This window comes from Colossoma macropomum, unplaced genomic scaffold (assembly GCF_904425465.1).
Source record: "Colossoma macropomum unplaced genomic scaffold, Colossoma_macropomum, whole genome shotgun sequence".
Lineage (NCBI taxonomy): Eukaryota > Metazoa > Chordata > Actinopteri > Characiformes > Serrasalmidae > Colossoma > Colossoma macropomum.
Genome location: NW_023494803.1, coordinates 36,034,931 through 36,062,353, shown reverse-complemented (window position 1 = coordinate 36,062,353; position 27,423 = coordinate 36,034,931). Strand labels below are relative to the sequence as shown.

Below are 27,423 nucleotides of genomic sequence, written 5' to 3'. Positions count from 1 at the left end.
CAGTAGCTTGCCTATTGATTCTTGGTTTATAAATGGCATCATAATTAGCAGGAGCATCAAAATACATTTTGTAAAGTAAGTTTTAAGACAGAAACTTTAAAAAAATATTATCAGGTGTCTGGACCAGACAGAAACGTGGCCTAGATATCTTGTAATTCAGACTTGCAACGTGAAGGTTGAGGGCTTATTAGAAATCAAAAGATACGGCTATTAACAAAGGTTTAATTGATCTCAGTTCATAACTCTTAATTCACGGACAAGTTTCATGTTTTTAACTCTGACAGTTTTTTAAACTTATAGGATTCTATGTAAACTTAAAGCTTCACAAGTTATTCTTGCAGTATGAAAATGCTAAATAATTAAATCTTGGGAAATAAGGGGATACTTTTTTTTCATGATTAATTTTGGTTTTAGTTTACTGCAGCCTCAATTTTGCAACCTGAAAACAAACAGTGGTTTTCAGTCAAAAATATTGGGACTCCATACATATGTGTGTTCTCTGTTAGGTGTAACACACATAATTCACCTAGTGAAGGGCTTAATGAGTTTAACCTGATGTGTTTGAGAAATTAAAACACACAGAAATGCATAGGGTTCCAAAGATCAGACTGAAATCTACTGGTTAAATTATTTAGTACTAATAGCAGAGACTTTTTTAGACTTTATGAAAGTGAACCATGCTTGTAGGGCAACTTCCATGCTATACGATCGTCTTTGTATGTTAGCTGAGGTCGTCTTGCTGCTTGTGAGCGTATACGTGACCTGTGGATTGCTGTGTTTTTTGCTGCCTTGTTAGGGAGCCTGCACATATCCACTCTGCTGTGTAGTAGATAATTTATCCATATATGTTGCAAAATTACAATGAATTAACAATAGGGAATATGTACTGATGTTTGGGGCTACAAACTGCCTCATACAGGTCGCACCAGGTGTCAGCAGAGTTATTATTGAGGCGTGGAATGCCACATCACTCCTCACCGTTAAGAGATGTTGTGATTTATTTGTGCTATCCCTGTCTATGCATCATTCAGCACTTCTGTAAGTGCTTTCTATCAGATTATCCAAACAGAAGCGGAGCTTGAATGTAGCTCAGGATTTTAAGGTGGTTCACATAGAGATCGCACCGACCCAATAGACAGTATTGGTAACTGGCCCATGTCAGGAAGAATGCTGGATGGATATCAGAGGAAAAAAGATGTCTAACAGTCTAGTCTGAAATTTTGATTGCTTGTATCACAACATCATAAAGTAGATCACATAACAGTAGCCACATGTAGCTTATCACAGGAACTGTAGCTAGCTAAATATTTATATGAGAATTAGTTAGGTTTTTTTTTGTTTGTTTGTTTTTTAACATACATTTTTACTGTTTGTGACTGTTGCAAAATTTACAGCTTTGTCATTTGGAAAGGGGAAAAATGTTGATTGGTTGATCAGTATCAGATTGAGATTCAGAAGAGAAAAATGGTATTTTAATTGTTTAACTTCTGTACTATGATAGAAGTCAGTGTGAGGTCTCCAACATGTAACGTGAGCCTTTTTTGCTGATTTTGTTTTGTTTTTTTTTGTTGTTGTTGTTTTTTTTAAATGTTTTTTAAAATTAGACACCTAAAATTTCATAGTTTAAAACTTTACCTTGGACTTAATGCTTACAGCAGGAGTGTTCATTCCTTTTAAGTCCTGCTTAGTCATGCTATTCAGGCCTTGAGTGTGGATGTAACATTCTGCTACTTAATTTTTTATTTTGAAATAGATTTGCCGTAGTGTCTTCTGTAGTTTGTAAACTTTTAAATTAGTGGCTGGAGGTTGGTACTTGAACATGTGGTTTTTGGTGAGGTCTAAAGCAGGTCGTGAACAATATTGTTTGTCAGAAGTGAACATCTGGTACCTAGTTATCCCATCACATTCATAACTAACACAACACATTCATAAATAAATAACCTTATTGTTCGCATCTGTGACAAGTGACTAAAGCTGTCACCGGCCCTTTGATTGTAAATAGAAACTGTTATATAGTGTTATAATTTCAGTCAAACGTTTAACTTTGTAAGACAGATCATGCCGTTGGTAGGCTGGTCTTTGGTGTGAGCGTACTTTAAGATGTGTCCCAAAGTTCTTCATTCTTGTTTTGAACAGAAGCTTGTGTGAGTCTTGACTGTCCCATTGTCCTTTAGGACGTCACAATGCATTTCTCTTTATCTTGGGTCATCCTGACTCTCTATATCATCCCAAGGTTTGCTTGTGTATTCAGCTCCATATCTAAAGCACCTTGACAGTTGAGGTAGCATTCCATCAGAATAGATATAACAATTGGCTTAAAATTCTTACTCAGATATTGAGAGTTGTCAACACATGAAAAGAACACGTTTTTAACATCTCCAGATCGCACAACAATCTTAAGCAGTTTCCTTTCAGACAGAAGTATCTATACTGAGTAACGTCCCATTGTGGCTCATTTGTATCATGTGAACACTGCATCTGTTCTAGCATTCCCTCCACTGACCCACAAAGCAGTTAAAGTCTAAGTAACAATGTTATTGCATTGTTGGCTGATTCCTTTTGTCCTGCTGTGTGATTGTTTTGCTTTCTGTGAATAACACCTCTTTCCCCTTCCCTCAGCAGCTCTCCCAGCTCCCCCAAAGCACTGAAAGTGAAGCAGGAGGATGGGGCGAGAGAGAGTTTCAAAGTGATAAGGGAACCCCTAACCAGCTTAGGTAGGAGATGGGCTGTTTTAAAAGGAGGATGGAAGAAGCCAAATAAGAAATAACTTAAACACATTCTGACATGTAGTCAGAAGTGAGACGCCATTTGGTTCGTCAGGTTCATGAGGATGTCTTTGCTATAGAGTATTTAGAGCTCTGTTCAGTTGTATGGGTTTTGGTGCTGGATTGACTTTTTCTTGACAAATTAGTCAAAGTATGTTTGGGCAAATCACTTTGCTCAGTAATTGAACATTGATCACTACAAAGGTGGTTGCCTTCATCATTGTAATTGGCTGAGTGCTATGAGCAGCTGTCTAATTTGGGACAGATGTTGTTAAATGACTAGTAACCATGTTATTATAGGTTCTGCTTATTTGTTTTGTGTGCATATTTTTGTGGACTAATGGAACCACCTTCTAAGCCCTCTCACAAAAGCAGGGTTTAGCTTGTTAATGGCTACTGTTGCTAATGTGCGGTAAGGTCAGAAACTCTCCTTAGAAGTTGTAGTTACTTCACTTTGAGTGGCGTAGTTTGCTTTGGATTTAAAATCTAGCTTAAAGAACGTGTAGAGTATTTCATATACCCTGTTGGAAAGACGATGTCATTACAGCTGGCTGCTCTGGGATTGGGGTGTAACAGTGTGCTTGACTTGACCCTTTTCAGATAACTATTGAATGTATTAGAATTGGACTGTGCCAAGAGAATCTCTGCAGTGTATTTTGGCACTGTCGTACAGGTTACTGTATTACAGATAGATGACTGGTTAATAATGAATCATCAGACTTTTTGGCTGTGTTTATGAGGCTTTAGACAAAAGCGCATGGCCAACATCCAGGAAACAACCCTTGTCAGTCTCTGTACCTTTGAAGAAGCTTGTATGATCTTGATTATAGTACTAAACTTCTTCCAGCCTCAGCTGCAAAATGGAAACAGTGGCCTAGTTTGAGGCCTAATGCCCTGCATTGGTTAGCCAGCTGTTTTTCTCTTTGTCTCAGAGCCCAGGAGTGTAGTAATTATAGTTGCTTTTATAGCAGTAATTAAATTGAATGTCTTTTGCCTTACTACACCTGTATGTCCAGATTATTGTGTGCTATGAAGCCTTTCAAATATCTGACTAAACATTATGTGACACAGCAGTGGACAAGAAACAGACCCTTCTGTCTTTCAGTACCAAACAGAATATGGCTAGATGTACACTTTCGGGTCTCAAACTACATACATCACATGGCAGGGCAGTGCTTTGGTGGGTGATCCCTCCAGACTATAGCTTCATTTAATTCAGCTTATTTAAACAGACTATTAGTTCAGTTAAAACTGGTTCTACTTTAACAAGTATGTTTTTACGTTGGTAACATTTTTAAGTGAAAACATTTAATCTTTTTTACAGCGCAACAGAGTTAAGTATTTTTTGTTTGTTTTTCTTTACAACAGCATCACTGATTTGCCATGAGGATTTCCTAAAGCTGCTGTTTTTAAGTTAGTATTATATGCCCTTTAGCGGTCAGTATGTCCATCAAAAAGACATTTAGAAATGTTTTAGTAAGTGTCATCAGTCAGCATCACCTTTACACAGGGCTGCCCAATCCTGGTCCCGGAGATCTACCACTCTGGAGAGTTCAGATCCAACACACCTGGCTCTGATACTCACATTTTCTTGAAGGACTTCGTTAACTAGACCAGGTGTGTTAAATTTGGGTTGGAGCTAAACACTGCAGGGTGTGTCAGATCTCCAGAATCAGGGTTAGTCTGTACGAAACTCATACTAGACTCGAAAGTCTTCTGTATCTCAGGGCAACAGTAACATGGCTTAGAAGAGTTGTTACAAGATTGATCCTGCTGATTTTAAGCCAAGCCACCCAGTTTATTTACTTGTAAGTTGTTCTAGCTTGCATTAGCTTCCCTGTCACTGTGGAGTTCTTTCTCTTTCCCACCGATTTTGAGATTCTGAGGCATTTTAATGCTTGGCTCAGTGGTGGCTTTTTTCTTTCTGATTTTTGGGATTTTTAAAGTCATTGTAATTCCTAGGTTTCATAGCAAAAGTCATGATTTTTTTTTTTTCTTCAATCCAATATGAATCATTTAAATATTGAGCATTAGCGAATACCAAGTCTGATCTAATATTTTTAGTTTTACAAATAGTCCTACAAAAACCTACTAGCTAAATGGCAGATGAAACACTGAGACTGCGGATATTGCAATTTTTCATTTTCCAGTTTAAAATAGTTGCACACTGGAGACCTTTCGACTGGAGAACTTTCTGAACTGAAACTTACCTCACTTCCACATGCTGTAGCTGAGGTTTGTGTGTGGCACATCTACAACAATGGCATTGATGTAATTGCACTGGAGAAATAACAAAAGATCAGAATGGGATTTGGCTAAAGAGTAGTAGTAGTAGATTTCCAATCTGTTGAGAGAGGTCTGGATCGGTTCTGCTCCCAATCAATCACACAGGGACAGAACTAATCATATGTGTAATTTCAGGTAATGAATGATGTCATTTCTTTGAGCCCTGCTCATATATGCCTCTTAATACTGCTTTATTTATTTACTTACTTGGCTGAAGTTCACCCTATGTGGGTTAAATAAATACAAGAAATACACTATTGAGCGTTTTCCAATCAGATTCTGATCATGTATCCCTAAGAGTAATGTAGGCTAGAGCTGCATCATCAGTGCATAAGTTCCTCCCATGGTTGGAGTCACACATTTAACTTCTACCCTTATCCTCTTAAATGGCCATGAACCCTTAGCTGGTCCAGGATTTGGTTTCTCACCTGTCAAACTACCAGATTAATCACATCTTTGCATCTTTTTCCCTCACTTAAATATTTTCACCTGTTCCTTTATTTCTGTGTCAGCGCAAACAACAGAGAAAACAACAATATTTAAGTCACCCAGAAAAATCTGCTGAAACCAGTCAAAGAGTGAGAGATGCCCAGGCTTTTTATAATCTGTTAGGACTTTAAAAGTTGTGTAGTGCAGTGTTTCTTAGCCCTGGTCCTAGAGGCCCACTGCCTTTTACTTTTTTGTGTTTTCCCTACTTTCAACACACCTGATCCAGCTATTCAGCTCATTAACAGACCATTATTGAGTTAAAGTGGCTGTGTTATTGATTAATATTAGAAAACTCTTCACAGAAAGAAGTATAAGAGAGAATAGGCATTGTTTGCACTGTTATGTCTGGAACATGGCCTAAACCAAAATCCATTTGGAAGATAGATAGATAGATATATAGATAGATATCTGTGTATATACCTGCCAAATAACAATAATAGGCTATGGGCAGACAGCCTATGTTATTGTTTTAGAAAGACGACATTTAGGCCTAATAAAGGTTATAATCCTAAAGTGTTGGTTAAACCTATTTAACAGTGTGCAGGTGGCACATTTATAAAAACGTATTTATTTAGTTTTCTCCTATATTACTCATACTCAACTCGTGACAGCACGCCTCTTCACAACATTGTTGTTGCCTGAGCGATAACAAGCAGGACACTAGAATGGTCTGTTCTCCAAATTGCTCAGAAATGTGAGAGTATGTCTTCTCAGTTTCAGACCAGAACTGAACAGAAAATCTCAGGTTAAGTAGTTGTTGAATAAATAATTTAGTTTGATAGATCTGTCTTATGCTTTGCAATGAATGCAAGGCTCTACTACAGCAGACAAAGCGTGACTGATTGATTAAAAGGTGTAAGTGATGACTGTAGTATAGTTAAGGTGATCGCTTTGATAGAGTATTTTTGAAGTGCACAATGCTAGTTATTGCTGATTGTAACCAACAGTAGTCACAGAACTGTCAAGGTGATTCTCTGAGACTAGAGCCCTCACAGCATGTTCATTAAAAAAGTAAATTATTTGTAGTCATTTTAATTAATACAGGCTATGGCAAATGAAAGGTTTACTATTTCTGAGAGAGAATGTGCTGTCACTGTAGGTGCTTTAGATTTTTCAGCGTTTTAGTCCTCTGTCATTTCAAGCCATGGTTGCCACTGGTTTCCAAGTGGTTTTACTACATCTCTCATTTAAATCTGGTTTACTGCCATGACTTGACTTATGAAGCTGAAAATGTTGCCTCATTGGCATAATAGCATCATATGCTATAATTTCTGTCTTCCTTATCTATTTAGGATTCACAACATAATACCAGACCTCTTTAGAATCCAGTTCCTCATGTTCAGCTGCAGTCAAGTGAGGATTAAATGGCATTTTGAAGATGGTTCAAAATGTGTGCATTCGTTTTTTCTTGTGACGGGACTGAGCCTGATAGACATCTATCCATGTTTAAAAATAGTATCGCACTATTCTTAGTAGTGGAGGTAGTGGAGGGGATACCCATGCCCTGCTTTAGACTATTTGTGTTGCTTAAGATATATCATTTTTAGTTTAATTGGATTAATATGATTATATAAAATTCTTACACAAGTTAAAAAAACAGTGTTTTTGTTGTTATGAATACATTTTTGAACCTGCGCAGCATGTGTGGATTTCATTTTGGAGTGGATGCATTACTTTATATGACTCCACTACTTAGATTTAGTTAGTATGATAGGGTTAATAACAGAGCAGTTTGACATGTTCCCAGTAGCACAACTTGTAACTTGAGTTATTTAAGTTGACATATTAAGTTTCAAGCTCAGAAGTGTTTTAGTAGCGTGTCACTCTTCAGAGAAAGCAAAACAATATTTTGCTTTGTGTTCTTGCCTGCTCTTCCTAATCTCTGTAATGATGTGCCTTCCAGCTTTTACCTAACTTGTTTATCCTTTATCATGTCACATTATTTGATTTTTTTTTTTCTAATAATGGTGTTGGATAATTTACCGCAGCATAACTAAGATTAAAATTTAGAAATGTATGAAAACATCCATTCACAGTGTCTGTGATGCAATATACCCCAATAACTAAAAAGAGAAGACTGCACATAGAATTTCAAAGGTAAAATAGATTTTAAAAAAATTGTAATTAGAAAAACATTTTCAGAGTTATTGGAACATGAAAAAAGGAAACCTAATTGAAAGTGTGGATAAAAATGGAGCAAAATAATCTCAACAAGTCAACACGTTCTCACAACCTCACATGCAAAGGCTTAAATAAAACAAAAACCTAAAGAAAAGCAACATGCTAAAAAGTGTGAGTGAGTGGTGGGAGTGGGAGCACCTGCAGGAGACTATCCCATCTAACACAGATTAGGTCAGAGCAGTTATACCTTTATGCAAATTATATGTAAATTAGACAGTCTAGGTATACAGTTGCTGATTCGTCATTACAAATCAGAACTATTATAATGCAGTCTTTGATTGGTTCAGAGACCTAACTAAACAGTGTCATTGGTAAAATTCAGATTCATCATACACATCTTAATGACGTCAGCAAGAGTCGCACCCAGTCAGGCCCAAGGCCTTCACAGTTTCCGTATAGTCACTTTTCATCCACACCCACAGTGTTGGAAATACCCCCTTCCAACCCAGGGCCACTGCCATTTCTAGCAGGATAAGTCTGTATGTCATGTCACAGTGTTCTTCTCTGGAACAGACCATAGGCCTCACAGAGACATAAAAGCAGAAGAACTATTATTTGTAAGTGTAAGAAATATATTCTCAAGCTAAATATTTTGTATTAAAAAGATTCAAATTTGATTACAGGAGATAATCTACGTCCCTTCAAAGGCATCCTGAGCAAGTTACTTTCAGCAATTCAAAAAAGTTCAGTTTTAAAGATATAAAAAATTCATGGTGTTTTCTTTTTAAAACTGTTATTGCATATTTGCATGTGTCCCTTGTTTTTGCTTGTTTTCTTATTAATACAATTAATACATTAACACATACAGCCACCACTTACATCTTTTAATCAATTAGTCATGTTCTGTCTGTTATAGTAGCATCTTATATTCATTGCGAAGCATAAGACAGATCTGTGTATGTGTGCGTGCGTGCGTGGGTTCGTGTGTGTGTATATGAATATGAGAGAGAGAGAGAGAGATGGATGGATAGATACAGACCACAGAGTGTACTGATGGTTTAAGTAAGAGCCTGGCTTTGTTCAAACAGCGGGGAACTTATTTTCTTAATAAGCAGAATAAAAGATAGCAGGCCAAACAGGCTACAACATAGCTAACAGACTAGGCTGTCCATCCATTAATATTCAGAGTTAGGCTTTGCATTACAAAATACAATTGCAGTACAATACAAAAAATAAAATCTTAATTGAGTGCCTTACCCGCTTCAAATGTCTGTTTATAGTCTGCCTTAACCCAGTTTGCGGCACATTTAAGTTGATGCTAATACAGCACTAATTGAGGTGCTAGTGGAAATTAGCATTATGGTTGTGGTGGTATTTTTGGTGAGCAGAAACTGCTTATAAAGCAAAGTTTGCCACATTATACACTGCTGTATTATTTTCATTGTTATGACAAAGTTCATGAAAGGACTGCAGCATACAATGATGCCTGACTGAAAGTTCTTGTCCTCCTTCAGTAGTGCGTATTTGATTGGCGAGAATAGCATCTTCTAAGATGAACTGATAATTAGGCTTGCGCTGTGTAATTTTTATATGCAGTGTGACTGTTGGTACCAGGGTAGCTGGCTTGATTATTTGGACTATGTGATGAAAAAGATCGCAAAATGAGTGCTTCTTATTTCAAATTGAGTGAGCAGAATTGCTTTACATAATTTAGCTTGGTTACCATACAGATAACAGGCAATCTGAGAACACTGTGCAGGGGTAAGAGATCGATTGGTCAGTGTTCGCTCTGACTAGAGCAGTTTACATTCTTAATAAATACACCAGATAAAAAGCAAAATAAAATTGATGTAGCAGATAATTTAATTCACTGGATTAACCAAAAAAAACATTAACATATGACCGTTTTATATTTAAACAATTTTAATTGATTTTCTGCCAAAATAACTATGAAGCAGGGTTAACAATATATAGGATTCCCCAGATGGAGGAATTTGGACTATATTGCCCACACCTAGGTATAATGAGAGCTTTTTAAGTGCTTTTTAATTTGATTTTTAATGTTTTCAAAAGACGTCATTCTTTAGTTTGTTTGATTTTGGTCTGCTTTACACATTCAGTAATCATCTTCAGTTCTCAGTCCTTGAGTCTCTCTCTGTCATATTACTCTAGGGAGGGCCAGGGTGCTTCCTCTGAGGCATGTGAGGCATGCCTAGTCTCATCTTTTTAAGTGACTAGACTCCCTGCTGCAGCTGTGAAGGAGAGTAAATACCCTTCAGAGTCAGTATGTCATGATATGAAAGTGAGACCTTCTTGGCAGTGTTTTTACTGGTGCACCGCTCAGGTCATTCAGTACACTTAAATTTCCTGTCAGTTCCTGGCTGATTAACTGTATGCAGTGGCTTTCCAGTCCTTGTCCTACTAGTGGTCCAGTGACCCGTGCAGTTTTGTTTTTCTAGTTCAGTTAATCTTGATGTAGCTAATTAAAGCCTCAGTAATGAGCGAGTGGGTTTGCATGTGTATCAGGTGTGCTAAAACAGGGAGAACACTAAACTCCCTAACATGTAGTTATAACATTTTCCCTTTCACAAACTCCATTTTAAGTGAAGTGGCCTGTAAACTGTCACTATATTTTTCTAAGCATTTTTCAACACTAATTTTGTTTTGCCAACTGCTGTTTTATTGAGCAGCACAGATTAAGTCCCACAGAACTGTAGCTAACTGTGGCAAATATTAATATACCCAGTGACGTTATCAGAAGAGGAGACAGTTCAGAGATCAGAATATGAATGTTTGTAATATTTAACATAGGCTGTACTGTATAAAGTTTCACCCCTCACTCAAGAGACAGTGACGTTACTGGCAAAGGCGTAGGCAAGGAAAAGCCCCTCTTGTTGTGGAGCTATATGAGTTAGTACAGCCAGAACAACCTGAAAATACATTTTCTTTCTTTTGTGTGTGTATCGTTTAAGCCGAAGGGGGGTGGGTGGGTGTGTAGGTCCCCCACGGGTCGGATTTTACCAGTGACTTCAGATGTTTTTGAAACAATAGCTTTGCTTTCAGTTTTGGCTTTATAGGTCTTTTTCTCATTCACGTAGATAGAAACCAGTATTCATAAAGTTTCTTAGCATAGGAGTGCTGATCTAGGATCTGTTCCCATCAGTAAGGTTGTTGTTTATAGAAAAGAATATGCTCCTAGATCAGCGCTCCTACTCTTGAGAAGCTTTGTAAATACGGGCTCTGGTCTCGTATGACTATTTGAAATATAATAAACTGCTAGAAGGTGCCACAAAGTAGACAGACTTACCTAGAAGGACAACTTGTCTATGAGTAGCATTGTTTGCTGTTGTGTTTGTTTATTTATTTATTTATTTTTTTCTATTATTTATTTATTTATTTTATTCGGTTTCTGTGTATCATCTGAGGAAAAGCTGTTTCTCATATCAGTTGATGTTCGCTAAAAAAGGCAGTGATGGGCTTGGGCGGTTTAGTCACAGCACTCATGCAGTGAGCTAATTTCAATACGGGTGTGAGAATTGCTTGATTTCTTTGCTGCCCTACTAGTTCAGTTAGTTTGCCTCTGTCTCAGTAGACTAAATAAACTAGCCACAGCTGAATCGTTTCTCCTCCCTTATGACATTTTGTCAAATATTCAGGTATTCATAACTGAAATTGTTTTGTTTGTGTTTGTAATGTTACAGTACAAAATTAACAACATATGTGCTAGCATGATAGTTGTTTCTCGGTAGAATATGATAGAATCTAGTAAAATTAGATAAGCAGTCTTGAAATCCTTTGCACCATGAACTTTATTTACTTACATGTTAGAAGCAGTTGTTATTGTTTATTATTATTAATATTATTATTAATATTATTATTTTTACTAGTTCTTACTATTTTCTAGTAGAGAAATCTTACCATAGTGCCCCTCCCCACCAAAATGTGGCACTGAAAGATTTTGTGCCTGTAATTACTGGAGAAACAGATTTGCTCAGCTCAAAAAAAAAAAATCTTACATAGAACTTTAGTAGAACCTTAATAGAACTTTAATATAAGTTTTTATAGACCTGTTGTTGTTGGGCTAGTTTTTGATTTAAGAAAATCTTATCATAGTGGGGGTTTTTTTTGTTGTTGTTGTTCTTTGTTTTTTTTTTTTTTTTCCCCCACACCAGAATATGATATTGTACTGAAAAATTCTGTGACTAATTGCTAGAAAAACAGATTCACTTGGCTCAAAAAAAAACTTTTTCAACGTCTGCCGTGTAGCCTGCTTAACATAATAAACCCCTACAATTCACAATGTCTACAAGCCACTTCAGGGGGAAAAAAAGCCTTCTGAGCATGGGTTCATGCATAGAATAAGCGATGCCCCATCCAGGCCCGCTTTACCCTGATAGGAGGAGGGAGCATCATTACAAGACTTTTTTGCAACTGAAAACATCATCTTATATTGTTAATGAATTACATATATGGGCTTACAGGAAAAAAGGGATCAGTATGGCTAGTGCTGGTTATGAGGAGAAAAAGATTTTCTTTTGCACACTTCTTGAAGGATGGCTACACGTTTAGTTAATTGTTGACTGTGGTTTGTTTTTATTATATGTATGGGCTAATTTTGAATTTATTTGCTGCCAAGGTAAACTGCCACTGTCAGGATTTAAAAGGAATACTGTGGTGTTATTATAAGGCTATAATTTGATTATCTACAATTTAGTTATGGCCATATTTTTTTTGCATTAAATATATTGCTTTAAAGTGAGCTACATGCCTGTATGACTGTATGACTCTTCACAAATTCAGGCTTCTTTAATGGCTGATACTTCTGTTTTTACCTATATGACACACATTTGTCCATTTCTGTAGATAACAATATGGATGAGCATGGAGCAGCAGAAACCACATAAACAAATCACTTGTGACGATTTAGGCATACAGTTAACATAATGCTAATTAGTATCATATTAACTGTATAATCTACTGTTACTTGTTAGCTACATTAGCCTTGTGAGCTCCAATGCAACATTAAAGATGCAAACTTTAGTCTCACATGACTGAAGCTGAAGTATAGCTTTAAGTAGAGTTTGCCTTGTTTGGATTGAGATACTGTAGAATGTTGTATGTATCTGAGTGCATTCAGTTTATGTGCAGCCCTAGTTGTGTGATTTGCAGCCCTAGTTGTGTGATTTCATAAAGCTATTAAACTGAACGAAGCTAACTTTGAAATCCAGTAGTTCTAAGTGTCTAGTGATTTCAGTATAGAATCTTAAAAAAAAAGGTTCAAAAGTGTTTGATCAAGTATTTGAGAACTGTTATTTGTCTGAGCCAACCCAGTTGTTGTAGCAGAATTGCATTTTAATTAGTAAAATAATTAAAATCTTATCAAATCTTGACCTCACAATCTCAACCTGTATCGAAACCTGAAGATCTATCTGTTGTTAATCTCCTAGTGTCTTAGTTGTTGTTATTTCTGTTGTGACTCGACCATAGTTATGAATTTGTTAGCCTCACTTTCCAAGCAGGGAAAATGTTCTACAGGGAGGTATGAATCCTTGGGCTGACACTGAATCGATTCATCATTTTTTGATTCGATTCAAAAATTATTTTTGAGAATTGAGAAAATGAGTTGTTTCAGTGATTCATGCCCCTTTTAAGAACTCTTATAAAGGATGTAATGTGTCTGTGTAATATAATGAACTTAAAAATTTATCCCTAATTTTTCAGACACAGTCTGAATTTGTCAGATTACTTCAGTAACGATAAAGGTAATTCCAAGGGAACATGCTCTGAACACAGGCTGTACTTGCAGCATAAGTAAAGGGTGTGTGTACACCTAATAAATTTAGATATTGACTAACAGTGATACGAGTCAGAGATGCCATAGATTCTAATCTAATCCAATTAAAAAAACAGGTCATTGAGGGGGAAAAACTTTGGATAACACATTTCTGAGAATGATTTTTCATGCCTGTCACAGTAATGATATTGTAGCGGTGACTTCTCTGTTGCTCTGCCTATGAGGAGAGACACTGTTTAACCGAGGGTGCCACAGCACTTAAGTTTAGCTGCGAGTTCAAGTTCCATATAGCCTGCACGTTGTGTGTTATTGCCCCCCCCCCAAATAGAGGTTTGTTTGGCTCTTTGCAGCATCTCCTGCTTCATTCTTCAGATATCTCTGCAATATCTTGCGATCTAAGTGAAAACGGACTGAGTGGTAGGCAGGGGTAAAGCAAAAAAAGTCTCTGACTGGCACAGTTGAACAACATTTTTGTGGAAAAGCATTACAGAGCTTGCATGTAAAGTGTTGGCTTGTCAAAGTCTGATAAAACTAAATTAAGACTAAAATAGAGAACTGTTGGTTGGTTTATGATCAGCAGTGCCTGAGCAGTGGTTTGGACGTCTCGTGCTGTGTTTCCTCAGTCATTTGCTTGAGAATCCTGCCTAAGCCACTCGCCATGAAGTCTGAAGAGAGTATCACGTATCTGTTTAAATGTCACGTTTTTGTTCAAGCAAATACATTTTTGTTAATAAAACATGATTCACTTGATGCATAGAATTAAAAAAAATATATTTTTAACTGAGGCATACGATTCAGAATTATTTTTTCACTTTTACGATCAGTGCAGTTGCATTATGAACAATGCATGGAGAAGGCAAATGAAATTTGTCAGTATGTTGTACCCCATCTGTCTTGGCAAACAATTGTGAAGACTGTGATGCCTTCCTCCTCTCCAAATGCACACTACCAGTTAGAGTCCCTCTACTACACAATGAAATTAAACAGGACCTAAATGTGCAGTGTCTGCAGGCTTACATAAGAAACCATGTTCAGTTGTGGACAGTAGTTGGTTTTGTAATCTGTTCATGTTGTAAATATGATTTAATATTTTGTTTAAGATTCATATACCATATTATGTGTCATCATGTTAGGTTACTGCTGTGTTGTTAGCAGTCTGTTCATTAGTGATTGTAACTGTTGTCTAATTAAGATGTAGACCTGACCATTTCAGCATTTTTCAGTTGTTGCTATTTAGCAATGCTCTATTTGAAAAATTACAAAATAGACTCACTAAAAAACCCACATGTGTAGTATATTGTAGTCTATTGAGTAAAAAGTTAAAATAAAGACTTTCTCAAAAGGCAGCAGATCTGTGATCCATGGTTTAGTAACAGAGTGCCTTGAGGGAGGATTTTCATAAGACCTCAAAGAAACATTCTGTAAAACTTTAAACATTCGGATTGTTTATGCTGATGAATCGGGAGTGGTGGTTGGATGGAAATAGATGTAAAAACAGTGCATTGCGCTTGAACTTACCACTGTCCTTTAAGAAGGTCTAGTGACTGACTCGGATTTCTGTACTTTTAACTGATTAATACCTAAATTTTGAAGGGGTGCATCATACAGGAAAAGAATTGTTTGACTCTTATTAGCCTATGAAAGCAATGCATGTTTGAACTGTGCAGGTTTTCAGAACATGGACTGTACACACGCTGCACTGAGGCTTAGGGAGCGTGTGCACAGAGGATGCCTGTTTTCTTTATTCTTAAACTTTCAGTTCATCAACTAAACAGTAAGTCCTTTATGAATTCAGGAAGGTCTGTTAGACCCAGTGATTCTGTACTTGTGTCCTACTAGAGTCATGCTTTTCATGACTTTTATCTGTGACGTGGTCTCGACTTGAGTTGCTTCTTAAAACTTTGGACTCCACTTTGACTGGAAATTAGATTACTACAACTTTAGACCAGAGAAAACAACAAAAAAAAGTAGAAACATATATAAAAAGAAATCGTGTTTGCTTTATAAGTATTTTTTTCTTTTACTCAATGTTCTTCATAAATGTACATTTCATTTTATTCTCTTTTCTGCATGTGCTTTTCAGTATTTTCCTTTTTAGTGCATAAGTCACTAGTGACTTGAGAGGCAGCCAGAATCACGTTATGACTCTAACTGTAATGTTGTGTTGTATATCAAGACTGTGGAGGCGTTGGTAACATAGCAACTATTATTCATCTAAGAAAAAAAATGTTACTGCCTGGGAAACACAGCAAAATTTCCTGCAGTAATGTGACAGATACTTCTACGACAGAGTTGAAAATATTACCCTTTAAATGTGCAAAAGCAGTCTAATTAAGGAGATTTTTAATAGCTTAGTCTCTTGTCGGATAGTTTAAAATCAGTTATCTAGGACTAGGAGTGTAAGTCTTTTAGATATCTTTGTGTTCTGCGCTGCATCTGTTTATTACATCTGTTTGTCTGTGCAGTTTATTGACTTTAGAATTTGCTCAAAAATAATGTTTATTTTGTGAATGCAGACCACGCCTTGGTAAATGAGAGGAGGGGAACTCTGAGGAATTTTGGGCTGGAGTTCAGTACGGCTTCTGTGGGTCATGAGAACGCCGACCCCCCTATATTAAAGATCAATTGCAGGCGTGGGCAAGGTGGAGGAGGTGGTGTGCGATATTTAGTCACGAGTAGGGGGAGTGAAGGACTGGTATTTATAGGAAGCTGGAATTGAGAAGGAGGAGTTTTAGGCGTGGTCTTTCCTCAAACTTCTGTTATGTCACAACTCCATTAATCATAAACAGTTCCGCTTAGTAGTTGATTTTTGACTCCTCAGCATTGGCTAACAGTTGTGCATGACTGTGGCTCTTAATTATCTGTGCCTTAGATTTATTTTTTTTTGTTCCTCCTCAGATAACTTTGTTGATGTATGACATAATTAATTGTACTTTGTCTTTTTTTTTCAGTTCTACAAACATGTGGTCCAAAGTGTGGAGAAATTCATTCAAAAGGTCAGTTGTTTCATAAGGGCTTATCAAAACCCATGAGTAGAGAGAGTCTTTAAATACTCTGCTTTTTCTGAATGTCTCATTTTTAATCTTCTTGTTCTTTGCAGTGCAAGCCTGAGTACAAGGTCCCTGGTCTGTACGTCATCGACTCCATTGTCCGGCAGTCTCGGCACCAGTTTGGCCAGGAGAAGGATGTGTTTGCTCCACGCTTTAGCAAGAACATCATTAACACCTTTCAGAACCTCTACAGGTGCCCCTCTGATGACAAGGTGGGTTTTCTACTATGTTCTTGTTGACTGCTTCCTAAATGTTGTAAGGTGAAGTTTGCTGAAGTTTATTGATGTTGGTGGTTGAGATTAAAGCAAAAGGAAAGCAGCTACTGAAGTATTCTTGGTTTAAGTATGCTATGCCCTACATCAATGGTTTGTAGTCCCACTTTTGGAACCCCATACCTGCATTAATTTACATTCAGGCTTGCATTACTTACCGACTATGTTCCTGTTTCAGAGCAAAATTGTTCGAGTCCTCAATCTGTGGCAGAAAAACAGTGTATTCAAAAGTGACATCATCCAGCCCCTTCTGGACATGGCAGCAGGGCTGCCACCCCCGAGTGTGACTCCAGTAATCGCCAGCAGTGCTGTTCCTGTTAATAATGCCACTCCTGGTTAGTTATTCATGCACCCTGATGCTTTTTAATGTGGTCAGTAATTCTGTTGAACCTGTGTGGCTATGGAGGGTCAGTAGTGATGCCACTGTAAATGAACATAGATCCTCAGCCACAGGCGTTTGCTTATCCTGTTACCACTCGAAGTTATTTTATCATTTTAGCATTCTGGTGGGCATTTTGGTCTTGTTGAGTTATGCTGACATCTAGTGGTTTTAGACAAGAACTTCTCTAAATTTGATTCAGACTTTTAAAACTTGTATGTTTCTCATGTGTAATTTTAGTATTTCTCTCCTGTTAATTGTCTCTTTCTGTGACAGGCACTCCTGCAACTCCTGCCACCCCAGCCAACATAGTGCCCAGTTTACCAGACTGGGCCTCTCAGATCTCTAACTCTGACACAATGGCAGCTGTAGCCCAGATCCTGCAGAGCCCTCAAGGCCAACAGGTCAGCTACCTCTCTCAGAGACAAGAGAGACAACTGGCATCCAGTCTATGCTCAGTTTAATGCACAAATTCAAGTCAAAAACTATAAATTCCCATTTCAGTGTCTATTATTTACTCTCGAACTTTTACTTCGTTGGTTTGCAGTTGCAGCAGTTGGTGCAAAGCCTACAGATGCAGCAGCAGAAGCCTCAGCCGTCCCTGCTGCAGGCTCTAGATGCAGGCCTGGTGGTCCAGCTACAGGCTCTAACAGCCCAGCTCACGGCCGCAGCTGCAGCCAACACACTCAACCCCCTGGAGCAGAGAGTCTCCTCCTTCAACAAGGTGAAACACATACTTACAGGTTGTGGCAATTTTCAGCAGTTTCTAGTTGTTCTCAGACAGTATGTATAAATTCTGTTTTTGCAGTGTTTTAGTATATAGTGACTGTGTAAGGAAGACTGATGACATGTGTTGCTTATGATTTATGACTGCATTTTGAATGTGGGGCTTGGCTCTGTGGCCACTGACACACATGAATGGTTTTGACGTCCTCTCCTCTTGCAGAAACTGTTGGGTCAGTTTGATTTTGGCAGTGAGTCAGAACCCAGTGAGGACTCTAAAAAGGACACAGCAGCTTCTCAGTTGTACGTACTTGTTTCTGTTGTTTAAACGTATCTCGAGGACTTTTCTGCTATAGCTCTCTGCTGTTGGAGCATTTTCAGAGTTTTCACCCACATATTGTTTAGCATTTCACATATCACATGTTGATTTCAGGCAAGAAGTAAACCTCATCTGTTTAATTTCTTTCATCAGACCCATGGTTTCTGAGTCTATCAACAGCTCTATTTTCCATCAGTTGGCTGAGCAGCTCCAGCAGCAGAACCTTGAACAGTTTCAGAAGCAAATCCTGGAGCACCAGCAACATCAGCAGAAGGTAGTGGTGACTGAGATGTAGTTACATGCACGTACAACATGTTTATCTGCTGCAGATATCTCCACTATACCCCAGTTGCCAGAGGAACTCGACTTGGGGTGGAGGGGAGAAAAATTTTAAATTGTCTTTAGCAATATTAGGCAGCTGTCAATTTTTACGATGATGTCAACATTTTTAAGCAAATTTACAGGATGTTAGCAGCACTAGGATGGGTCAGAATACATCTGTGATTAACAGACTGAAGGAGAATGAGTAAGTGTCTGGATGAGGAAAGCTGTACTGAGAATAGTATCTAAACATATCAAACATACTGTATCCTTAGAGAAATAAGATGTACAGAAACCTCATGCATGCATTAAAACAAAAACTAATTTAATCTTGTGCACTCACAGTTTTTTTATTATTATATTATTTCAGTCGATGGCCATGGAGAGCCAGGAGACAATATTTGGTCCTGAAAATACTGCTCCTCCTGCACAGAGCAATGTCCAACCACAACTCCAAGAACAGGAAACCAAATTGGATGACTCCATTGACAACCAGCAACAGGTAATAACAAATGTCAAGGTGTACTTTGTTGTGTGGTGGTTGAAGGAGGTTTTGAGGTCCTCTTTTAACCACATTAACTTAACAGACTTGAATAGACAGTTACACAGTATTCTGTGTGTGATGCTGGGATATTCTATATCCAACAGCTGTATCAAAAATGATCCAGTAAACTGTTCAAAGCTTTGTGTTTTTATTTGCTCATTGGGCTCATGTTAACCTATTGAAGAGCTGGAAATAATAAGCATAAAATGTCTGATTTTGGTTTACCAATTGGTCTAGTTTTGGGGAAATGTTACTCTTCGATCATCTGGTCAGGTGGTCACGTATTTATTAGTGTAATGAGGATTTGTGAGTCTACTCAGATGGCATTTTTCTTAGTTGGATGAGCCACAAACATTCATGCTCACTTTTTTCAGTTGTTTCTAGGACGTAGCGTTTCACTAATTGCTAGCCTGTTTCTCACTCAGTCTGCTCACATTATATACTAGACGTGTAATCTATAATGACTTGTAATTTTATTTCATATGTGTGTTTGTGTTTTGTACAGGACATGGAACTTGATGAGGGACAGGATACCGTAGACGAGGAGATCTTCGAGTCAGAAGAGAAGAAAACCAGTGGTACTCGTTCAAGAACACGTTCTAGGTCTCGCTCCAGGTTAGAGAAACAGTCAGCTATCAGATATAATATCTTGGCACAGAGGGTAGTTTAGTAGGTGTAATCATAGGCCTTTCATTCTTTTACTCCAGGTCACCTAAGAGGAGGAGGTCAAGGTCCCGCTCAGGCTCTCGAAAGCGCAAACACCGGAAACGGTCACGATCACGGTCGAGAGACCGAAAGAGGAAATCCTCCCGCTCCTACTCCAGTGAGCGACGGGCGCGCGAGAGAGAAAAGGAACGGCAGAAGAAAGGCCTTCCTCCCATTCGCTCTAAATTTCTCAGCGGTACAAACTGATTCATTGCTTTAAAATGAAGAAAAAAAGAAATGTGTTAAGAAATTGAGAAGTGTATGACTAAAGTTTCTGTGTTTTCCAATGTTGTCATCAACCTTGAATTACTTTTCTGTTTTTCAAATATTTTAGCAATTAAGTGGTATGACATGTTCAGAGTGTGTGACTTTCTGTGTGTTCTAACATCACTTGTTTTACTGTTTCCCTTATTTTTGCTTTTTCAACATTTTCAGTTTGCAGCACTACTTTGTGGGTGGGCCAAGTGGACAAGAAGGCCACCCAGCAAGACCTTACCAATCTTTTTGAAGAGTTCGGCCAGATTGAATCCATCAATGTAAGTTTGCCCTGGGGGGCTTCCTCCTGTGCTGTCTAGTAATTATGACATCCTCTTAGAAAGGTAACAAATCACTTAAACAGCTCTGCGGCTGCTTGACACTGAGGAAGTCCTCAGGCAAGTGTTGTGTGTTGAAGAGGCTGTTAAAATTGAATTGAGCCCCCTGTGCAATCCAGAGTTTTACATTTTGTGTCACATTACTTAGCTAATTAAGTCTTGTGAGCTGAATCATGACCCCGGACAGGCGAACTACAGCACTAGACTTGGGAAATATCAGTGCATCATGAATAAAAAATGTATATGCACAGATCTGATCTTAACGATAGTATGTATAAATTGACATTCAAGGCTTCAGAAAATGTGTATAGATGAACAAAAGTGTAGATCTGATTTTATAAGTCAGTTGTACACAAATACAGAGAACTTATCTTAGGAGCAAATTTAGAATGAAGTTCAAATATGTTTTATAAATGAAGCCTGTGAATGTCTTAGTATTTAATAACCCCTCTTTTCTCTCTCTGTGTAGATGATTCCTCCCAGAGGCTGTGCTTACATCTGCATGGTGCACAGACAAGATGCCTACCGTGCCCGACAGAAATTAAGCACCGGCTCTTTTAAAATTGGCTCCAAGGTTATAAAGGTTTGTAATCTTCTGTTGCTAAACTCAACTTTTTCCGATCATGCATAACTGCTAAAAGATTGTGTATTATGAAGTACTGTATTACATTTTATGAAATGGAGAGATGATGTATCCAGAGATGATGACCTTTCTAGGTTTCTGAGTAAATCCCCTGTCTTTGTTATGGTGTCTGTAGATTGCCTGGGCCCTCAACAAAGGTGTAAAACAAGAGTATAAGCAGTTCTGGGATGTGGACCTTGGAGTGACCTATATCCCCTGGGAGAAGGTCAAACTGGATGACCTGGATGGCTTTGCAGAAGGAGGCATGATTGACCAGGAAACAGTCAACAGTGGTGAGAAATTAACAGTGTTCAATGAACATGGACATGTTGGTGTTTGCACACCCTTACTTCATGCAAAGAATGCAAATTTTGAATTAAGTTTTATTCTAACTGTTGTTTCCTTTGTTAGATTGGGAAGCTCAAAAGAACAACGCAGAGGCGGCTAAGGAGGTGCAGATTCAGCCTGTGGCTGCTGAGGCCAGTGCAGTCAGCAGCTCACAAAGTGAAGCCTTTACACAGCCAGTTGCCATGATGCCTGTGCAGGTATATTATATTCTCTGGTCATACTACAAACACAAACAGTGTTTTTCTCCGGTGTCCATAATTGTCTTACATTTTCTTCCGAACTTGTTGTTTGTGAATGGGTAAATTCCTCTGTCTGAATTTGTCTCTTTGGACTGTCTATCAGAACATCGTAGCTTAAAGTCGCTCTCTAATCAAACTTGGAATGCTTTGCCTAAAGCATCTTTACTGTCTTTTAGAACAAAGATACATGAAATTATCTGTTTTCACTGAGGAGAAAGGACAGCTGGGTCCCTGTTGCCTTCTGATAACCATGATTCCCTGCTTTTCTTGCTAAGCATTATGTTGCATGGCTGACGGGTTGAAAAGATGGAGATCCAGGCTTCATTAAGTCTTTGTCCTTTCAGATTGTTAATATGATTTTGCAATTATTGGAGAGGCTGCTGTGATGGGAATTGGCTGTAAATTGGTCTTGAATGAGAAAATTTGTGAAAAGAGGAAGATCATGCAGAGCAATGTTTTTTCACTGCTTCTGAATCCTTAGTTATATTATCCAGAGGGAGCATTTAAATCGATTATTTAAATTGCGTACAGCTTAGTTGATTTGAAATTTTCGCAGTCAGCATTTTAGTGTTGGGAGTATTGCTTCAGAAAACCATTTGTTTCTCCTTATTAGATCCCAGTGGCACAGACTGTTCCTGCTGTAGGCCTGGTGCCGCCCACCTTCCCTGTCACCATGGCAATGCCCCCGCCAGGCTTTGGTCCTCCACCTCCTTTCCTGAGGGCGGGCTTCAACGCTGCACAGCCTCCTCCGGGTAGGTAGTTTTTTCACAGTTGTCCAGTAAACAAACTGTCTGGGTTTTTAGATTTAGTGATTTAATAATCAGCTTGTTCTCCATTCTCAGGTTTCATGGCAACTCCAGGGGTTGCTCAGTCAGCTGTTGGGGGTGGACTTGCCTCAGCCCAAACATGTAGGTCAAAAACCACCCGAAGTTTTGGGTGTCTACATCAGCAGTAGCTCTTTCTAAAACACAAATTTTGCATAATTATTAATCTCTTCAGTGTTCTGAAACATAAAAAGCAACCTCTCGTTTTCATATTTTCCAACAGCTCTGCTGCAATCTTCAATGTCAGCAGCTCAAGAAAACAGCAAAGACTCCACGTTTGGAGCCATAATCACTCCGACAAGCACTATTCCAACAAGTTTCATCCCTACAGCAGTGCCAGGGGCAGGAGTCTTTAACCCCGCAGGAGCACAACCCCAGCAGGCCAGTAGAGAAAAGGCTCCATCTGTGGAGAATGTAGACACACCTGCTGAAATAACACTACAGGGTAGGTTTATTTATTTATTTATTTATTTATTTATTAATGCTCCCTTTCTTTGCTTCTTATTCATATCTAGAGAATACTTATTTTCTGTAGTGGATCCTTTAATTGTAAGACGTGTGAAGTAAACGGACCTTTTTATTTGGTTTAGTTACAGTAAGGTGATAAAATTGGCTTTTTTGACTTGATTTGTAACATTTTTCCTCTATTTGTTGTTATCACAGGAATGCAGAATGCAGCGCGTAGTGGGATGGGTCTGCTTGGCATGCACCCTTCTGCAGCTCTTTCTCATCCTCTCTCTGGTCAGAGAATGCCCGGTATGCTGCCCCTTGACCTGCGACCCAACATCCTTCAAGGAGCTGGGGCGCGCTTCCCGCTCCTCATGCAGCAGGGCCTGGCTCAGCAGGCCAACAACCTTCTGGATGCCTCCCTTCAAGCCCAGGCTCGTGCTCGAGCACCTTTCTCTCAAATGGAGCACTTTAGCCGGACTGAAGCTGCTTTTGCAAGGACCCCCAACCCCTCAGCTGCTGTAACAGACAACCTGGACAAAGCTAATAATGAGACCCCTCCCAGGTCAGATGCTGGAAGCCAACAAGAAGGCGATCAGGACTATCGCTTCCCACCCCCAGAAAAACAGAGTACAGGCCTGCTGAAAACTCCTCCGCTGGAGATGCGCACGGAACCCACCCCTGTTAGACCTCCACTGCTGGAGAGACCCCCTAGAGCTGGCATGCAACCAGAGAGCCGAGAAGGAGCTGGAAGAAGAGATTCCCTGCCAGGCAATTTCAGAGGCGAATCTCGTTGGGGTCCTCCACGAGGAGACTTTGATGAGCGTGACATGAGAGGATTGCCGACCGGAGCCCCCAAGGGCTTCCAAGAGGACCGCCCCAACCCCAACTTCCAGAACCGCTTTGAAATGCGTCCTGGAGGACCCACAGGGGGAGGAGGCCCAGGCTGGAATCGTGGAGGAGGAGGAGGAGCACCTTTCAATGCCAACATGCACCAGGACTTTGATGACCGCCGTCGGCCCTGGGAAAGGCAGAAGGACCGCGATGACCGAGACTTCCGCAGGGAAATGAATGGCAACCGGCACAGCCGGGACCATGACCGCGACAGGGAGCGAGACAGAGAGCGGGAGAGGGAGCGAGACCGTGGAAGAGACAGGAATCGTGAGCGCGAGCGAGAGCGAGAGCGGGATCGGGACAGGGAGAGAGAAAGGGAGCGGGATAACGATAAGGATAAGGAAAGAGACAGAGAGCGCAGTGGTGGCTGGACACCGGTTCAACAGCCTCTTCTCCCTCTGCCAAAGCCTCAGTCTCAGCCCCTGCTCCCTCTACCCACTCCCCTGCTCAACCTGCCTCCATCACAGCTCGATTCACAGCCTAAACCGTTACTACCGCATCCACCTCAACCGGAATTGCTTCGCCCTGAGCTGCAGCAGCCAGGACGGCAAGCTGAGCCTCAGCCGGAAGCAAAGCCCCAGGCTCAACAGTCTCAACCCCAGTCACCCAGTGCCCCAGAAGAGGTCACAAGCAACAAAGAGAAAATGGAAGACTTGAATGTCCAGGAGACTGTAGACTCTAAACCTGAAATGAACCTCATCCAGCCTAAGCCAGAGCCCACTACCGAGCCTTCTCGCACCCCCTCTCCTTCTGTTTCCAAGCCCATGTCAGTCAGCACCCCAGACGAGCCCCCAAAACAAGAGGAATGCCTGGAAACGCCCGCTGCCCCCCTTGCGGTTAGAGACAGTGAACAGATTGGGCCGAAGGCAGAAGCTGAGACTGATCCTGAACTAGTGAAAACTGACACTGAGGAAGCATAATCATCACTCAGTAGGTAAAAGATCATTTTGTATAGTTGTCATCTCTGTACTTATTTCAAAGGCTTCCACAGGACCTGCTCAGTTCATGACATTGCCTGACACCCTAACAAACGATTTTACTTTTCATGCTAATGATGTACGTCATAGATGGCTCGCAATAGAGGATTATCAATGGTAGGTGATATTTTAAATATTTTTATTTTAATTCTGTTATTTCATGTTTTTAGTTTTTAATGCAACCCCACTGTTTTAAGCTAGGAATCCATGAAATTTGCTTGCCAAAATATTGTGTAGCCTAATTGTAAATGCTGGGGTGGGTGGGAGGGTGGGTTGCGCTGTGGGGTGCTTTAACCTTCCTATGGAAGAGTTTAAGGATCCTGGCTTTTTCTAATGGATTGATTGCAGAATACTTGAAAACAGCGGTCACTGGCCTGTTCTGTCTTTTCTTTTCAAAACCGCAGCTGCAAAGTTTGAAATGAATGCCTTTGTGGTGTCCTATGCTTGTTGTCTATTAAGCAAAGTATGCGTACAACCAATACAGTGAGAACAGTAATGCGTTTTAGTTGCTTTGAAAAGGAACCAAAAAAAAGATTAAAATATGATGTACTATCCCCATGTTAAATGTCTGATTTTTCTTCATCATACTACAGTGAATTCAACAGTTCAGCCAGAAAAGGTTACAGAAAGACAAATGGATGTTGGGAGCACTCTGTTTTAGTTTCAAATAAACATGTTTTTTTGTTAAAAATGGTTTAGGACTGTATTTTCTGCAAAGGAAATCATCTACACAAAGACAATTATAACTGACCATGAGCCAAATGTTGATGGATCCTGGCATTAGAGTTACGAATGTGAGTGATTGCAGGCTTTTCTTATATTTCTAGAGGAGTTGGGTGGCTGTTGGGTTGTGAGACCTAACAGATTAGGTCTGGGTCTCTGTAGTGTCTCTGACTTTTGTCATAATACCACTGTTTTTGTATGTAATGTGCTGTAATGATTGCAAAATACACACAAACACAAACATGTGATGGCTATCTGTGCACAAAAGCAGTCAAATGTCCACTCCTAGCCTTTTCTCCCCTTGGATGTTGCAGTTTTCTCTAATTTTCAGCTTCCCATCTACATCTAGATCTACAGTAAGCCTAATACTCTTAGCCACTACAGTGTCGGAACTGAAAACTTTCTCAGAACTTCAGTAAACGACCTGCAGTACCCATCATAAACTGTTTTGAAGTGAAATGAAAATTGCGTGGAATTCTGTTTGATTGTTCTAGGCCAAGATTTCCCAACCAGAGGTTAGCAAACCCCTAGTTGTTTGTGTTGGCTTTGCAAGAGGTTCGTCAGACTGTGATGGAAATGTCAGTCAAATTAAATTATATTTCAAAAATGTATGTTTTGTGAAATGTTTCATTGTATTGTGACGTGTTCGACAAGTGACAGTTTCGTGTGTCCAGTAAATAATTATCCAGTAAATAATAACCAAAAAGGTAAACATAGTAATCATGCCACAGTTTAATGTAGATTACAGCTAATAGTTAGCTAAATCATACCATGTGACAAAAACGTAGTTGCCTTAAATTTGTATTATATTAGAAAAAGCTTGCACTGTGAGAACACACTTGGAAATTAAACAAGCAAACTAGACCACAATCATTAAAAAAAAAATTTAGCCTGTTTTAAATCCCAAGGGGTACTTATGGTGAATAATTCGGCTGAGACTGGTAACCCCTGTTTCAGGCTAATAACCCTTAATCTGCCCAGTCGTTCGTTTCTGCTAAAGTATGAGTCAAAATGTTGTGATAACCACATTTAGTCTGGAACTTATATGCATAAACACATTTCTCCCTTTTTGAACTTTAAATTGAGAAGTGTAGAAAAAACGTTCTTGTTGGGGTCATACTTATCTGGAGAAACAGACTTCAGAGTCTTCAGTCCAGTCAAGCATGAATATTTCTTAGTGAAATGAAGACTGTCACGCTGTATGCTTGATGGTGGAATAACTTCATAAAAATATTTGAATAATAAGCTCATTTTATTTCTCCAGAGCTCCAAATGCAGACAGCTCACAGTACTTTTATTACAGAATGTTAAAAACAGAATAACATGCTATGCATTTGCCACTCATTCATCCTTTCTCCTTTTATCCAAACTGAGTGTTCGGTAGAAACTTGTTGTCACTATATTTACTGCCTTTGCAGTGCACATGCTGAAATGATCACATGGCTGTAATGGATGGCCTCTGGGGCCGTGCCCATAACCCACAGGGAGAACATGATGATCAGCGTCCACAACTTAGATATGGAAATTTCAGCCTAAATAAAAAGGAGGGAAAGCAGTTCTTCCGTTGTCCCGGCGTTGACCCTTGCATGAGGGCAATTGAAAATACAAAGCTAGAAATAGCTCTGCTTTCATCACTTGTTGCACACCCTTAAATCCTGTCCGAGGGATCTCCCATTCATCCCTGTACCTGTATTTACCCTACAAATGAACTGAAGCTCTTAACAGATTAATCCTATGCTTTTACAAATCCTTTATGATGGACCTCCATTTATTAAGTGTTAGAGGGGAAAATGGACTCAGACTTCTCATGAATATGGCATGTAAACACCATTTTATAACAGACTGGACTGAACACAGTCTTGAGGACGCTGCTCGTCCAGCCATCTGGTGCTGGCATAGAGAGTGGTGAACAAAGGAATGCCAGTGGTGGGGAGATGGGCTGTTACCATGCTGATTCTCTTCCTCTGCTGGGAAAGCAGAGATCTAAA

General features: G+C 39.3%; 1 protein-coding gene across 2 annotated transcripts in view; it reads left to right on the top strand.

Annotated features, from left to right (window-relative positions):
- Positions 1–26,042, top strand: part of scaf8 (SR-related CTD-associated factor 8) — a 30,829-nt gene extending 4,787 nt beyond the window's left edge. Inside the window, exons 2-20 of one of the 2 annotated variants that reach the window (XM_036592696.1) lie at positions 2,620–2,714; positions 16,407–16,451; positions 16,556–16,717; positions 16,956–17,112; positions 17,433–17,560; positions 17,704–17,880; positions 18,103–18,182; positions 18,352–18,472; positions 18,890–19,021; positions 19,569–19,678; positions 19,771–19,964; positions 20,204–20,304; positions 20,831–20,944; positions 21,120–21,276; positions 21,395–21,528; positions 22,184–22,322; positions 22,413–22,478; positions 22,618–22,839; positions 23,058–26,042. In XM_036592696.1, the coding sequence (XP_036448589.1) occupies positions 17,034–17,112; positions 17,433–17,560; positions 17,704–17,880; positions 18,103–18,182; positions 18,352–18,472; positions 18,890–19,021; positions 19,569–19,678; positions 19,771–19,964; positions 20,204–20,304; positions 20,831–20,944; positions 21,120–21,276; positions 21,395–21,528; positions 22,184–22,322; positions 22,413–22,478; positions 22,618–22,839; positions 23,058–24,655 (3,552 nt within the window). In that variant the 5' untranslated portion in view covers positions 2,620–2,714; positions 16,407–16,451; positions 16,556–16,717; positions 16,956–17,033 and the 3' untranslated portion in view covers positions 24,656–26,042. The remainder of the gene's footprint in view (positions 1–2,619; positions 2,715–16,406; positions 16,452–16,555; positions 16,718–16,955; positions 17,113–17,432; positions 17,561–17,703; positions 17,881–18,102; positions 18,183–18,351; positions 18,473–18,889; positions 19,022–19,568; positions 19,679–19,770; positions 19,965–20,203; positions 20,305–20,830; positions 20,945–21,119; positions 21,277–21,394; positions 21,529–22,183; positions 22,323–22,412; positions 22,479–22,617; positions 22,840–23,057) is intronic. The other variant, XM_036592695.1, reaches the window with a different exon arrangement.
- Positions 26,043–27,423: the final 1,381 nt, after the last annotated feature.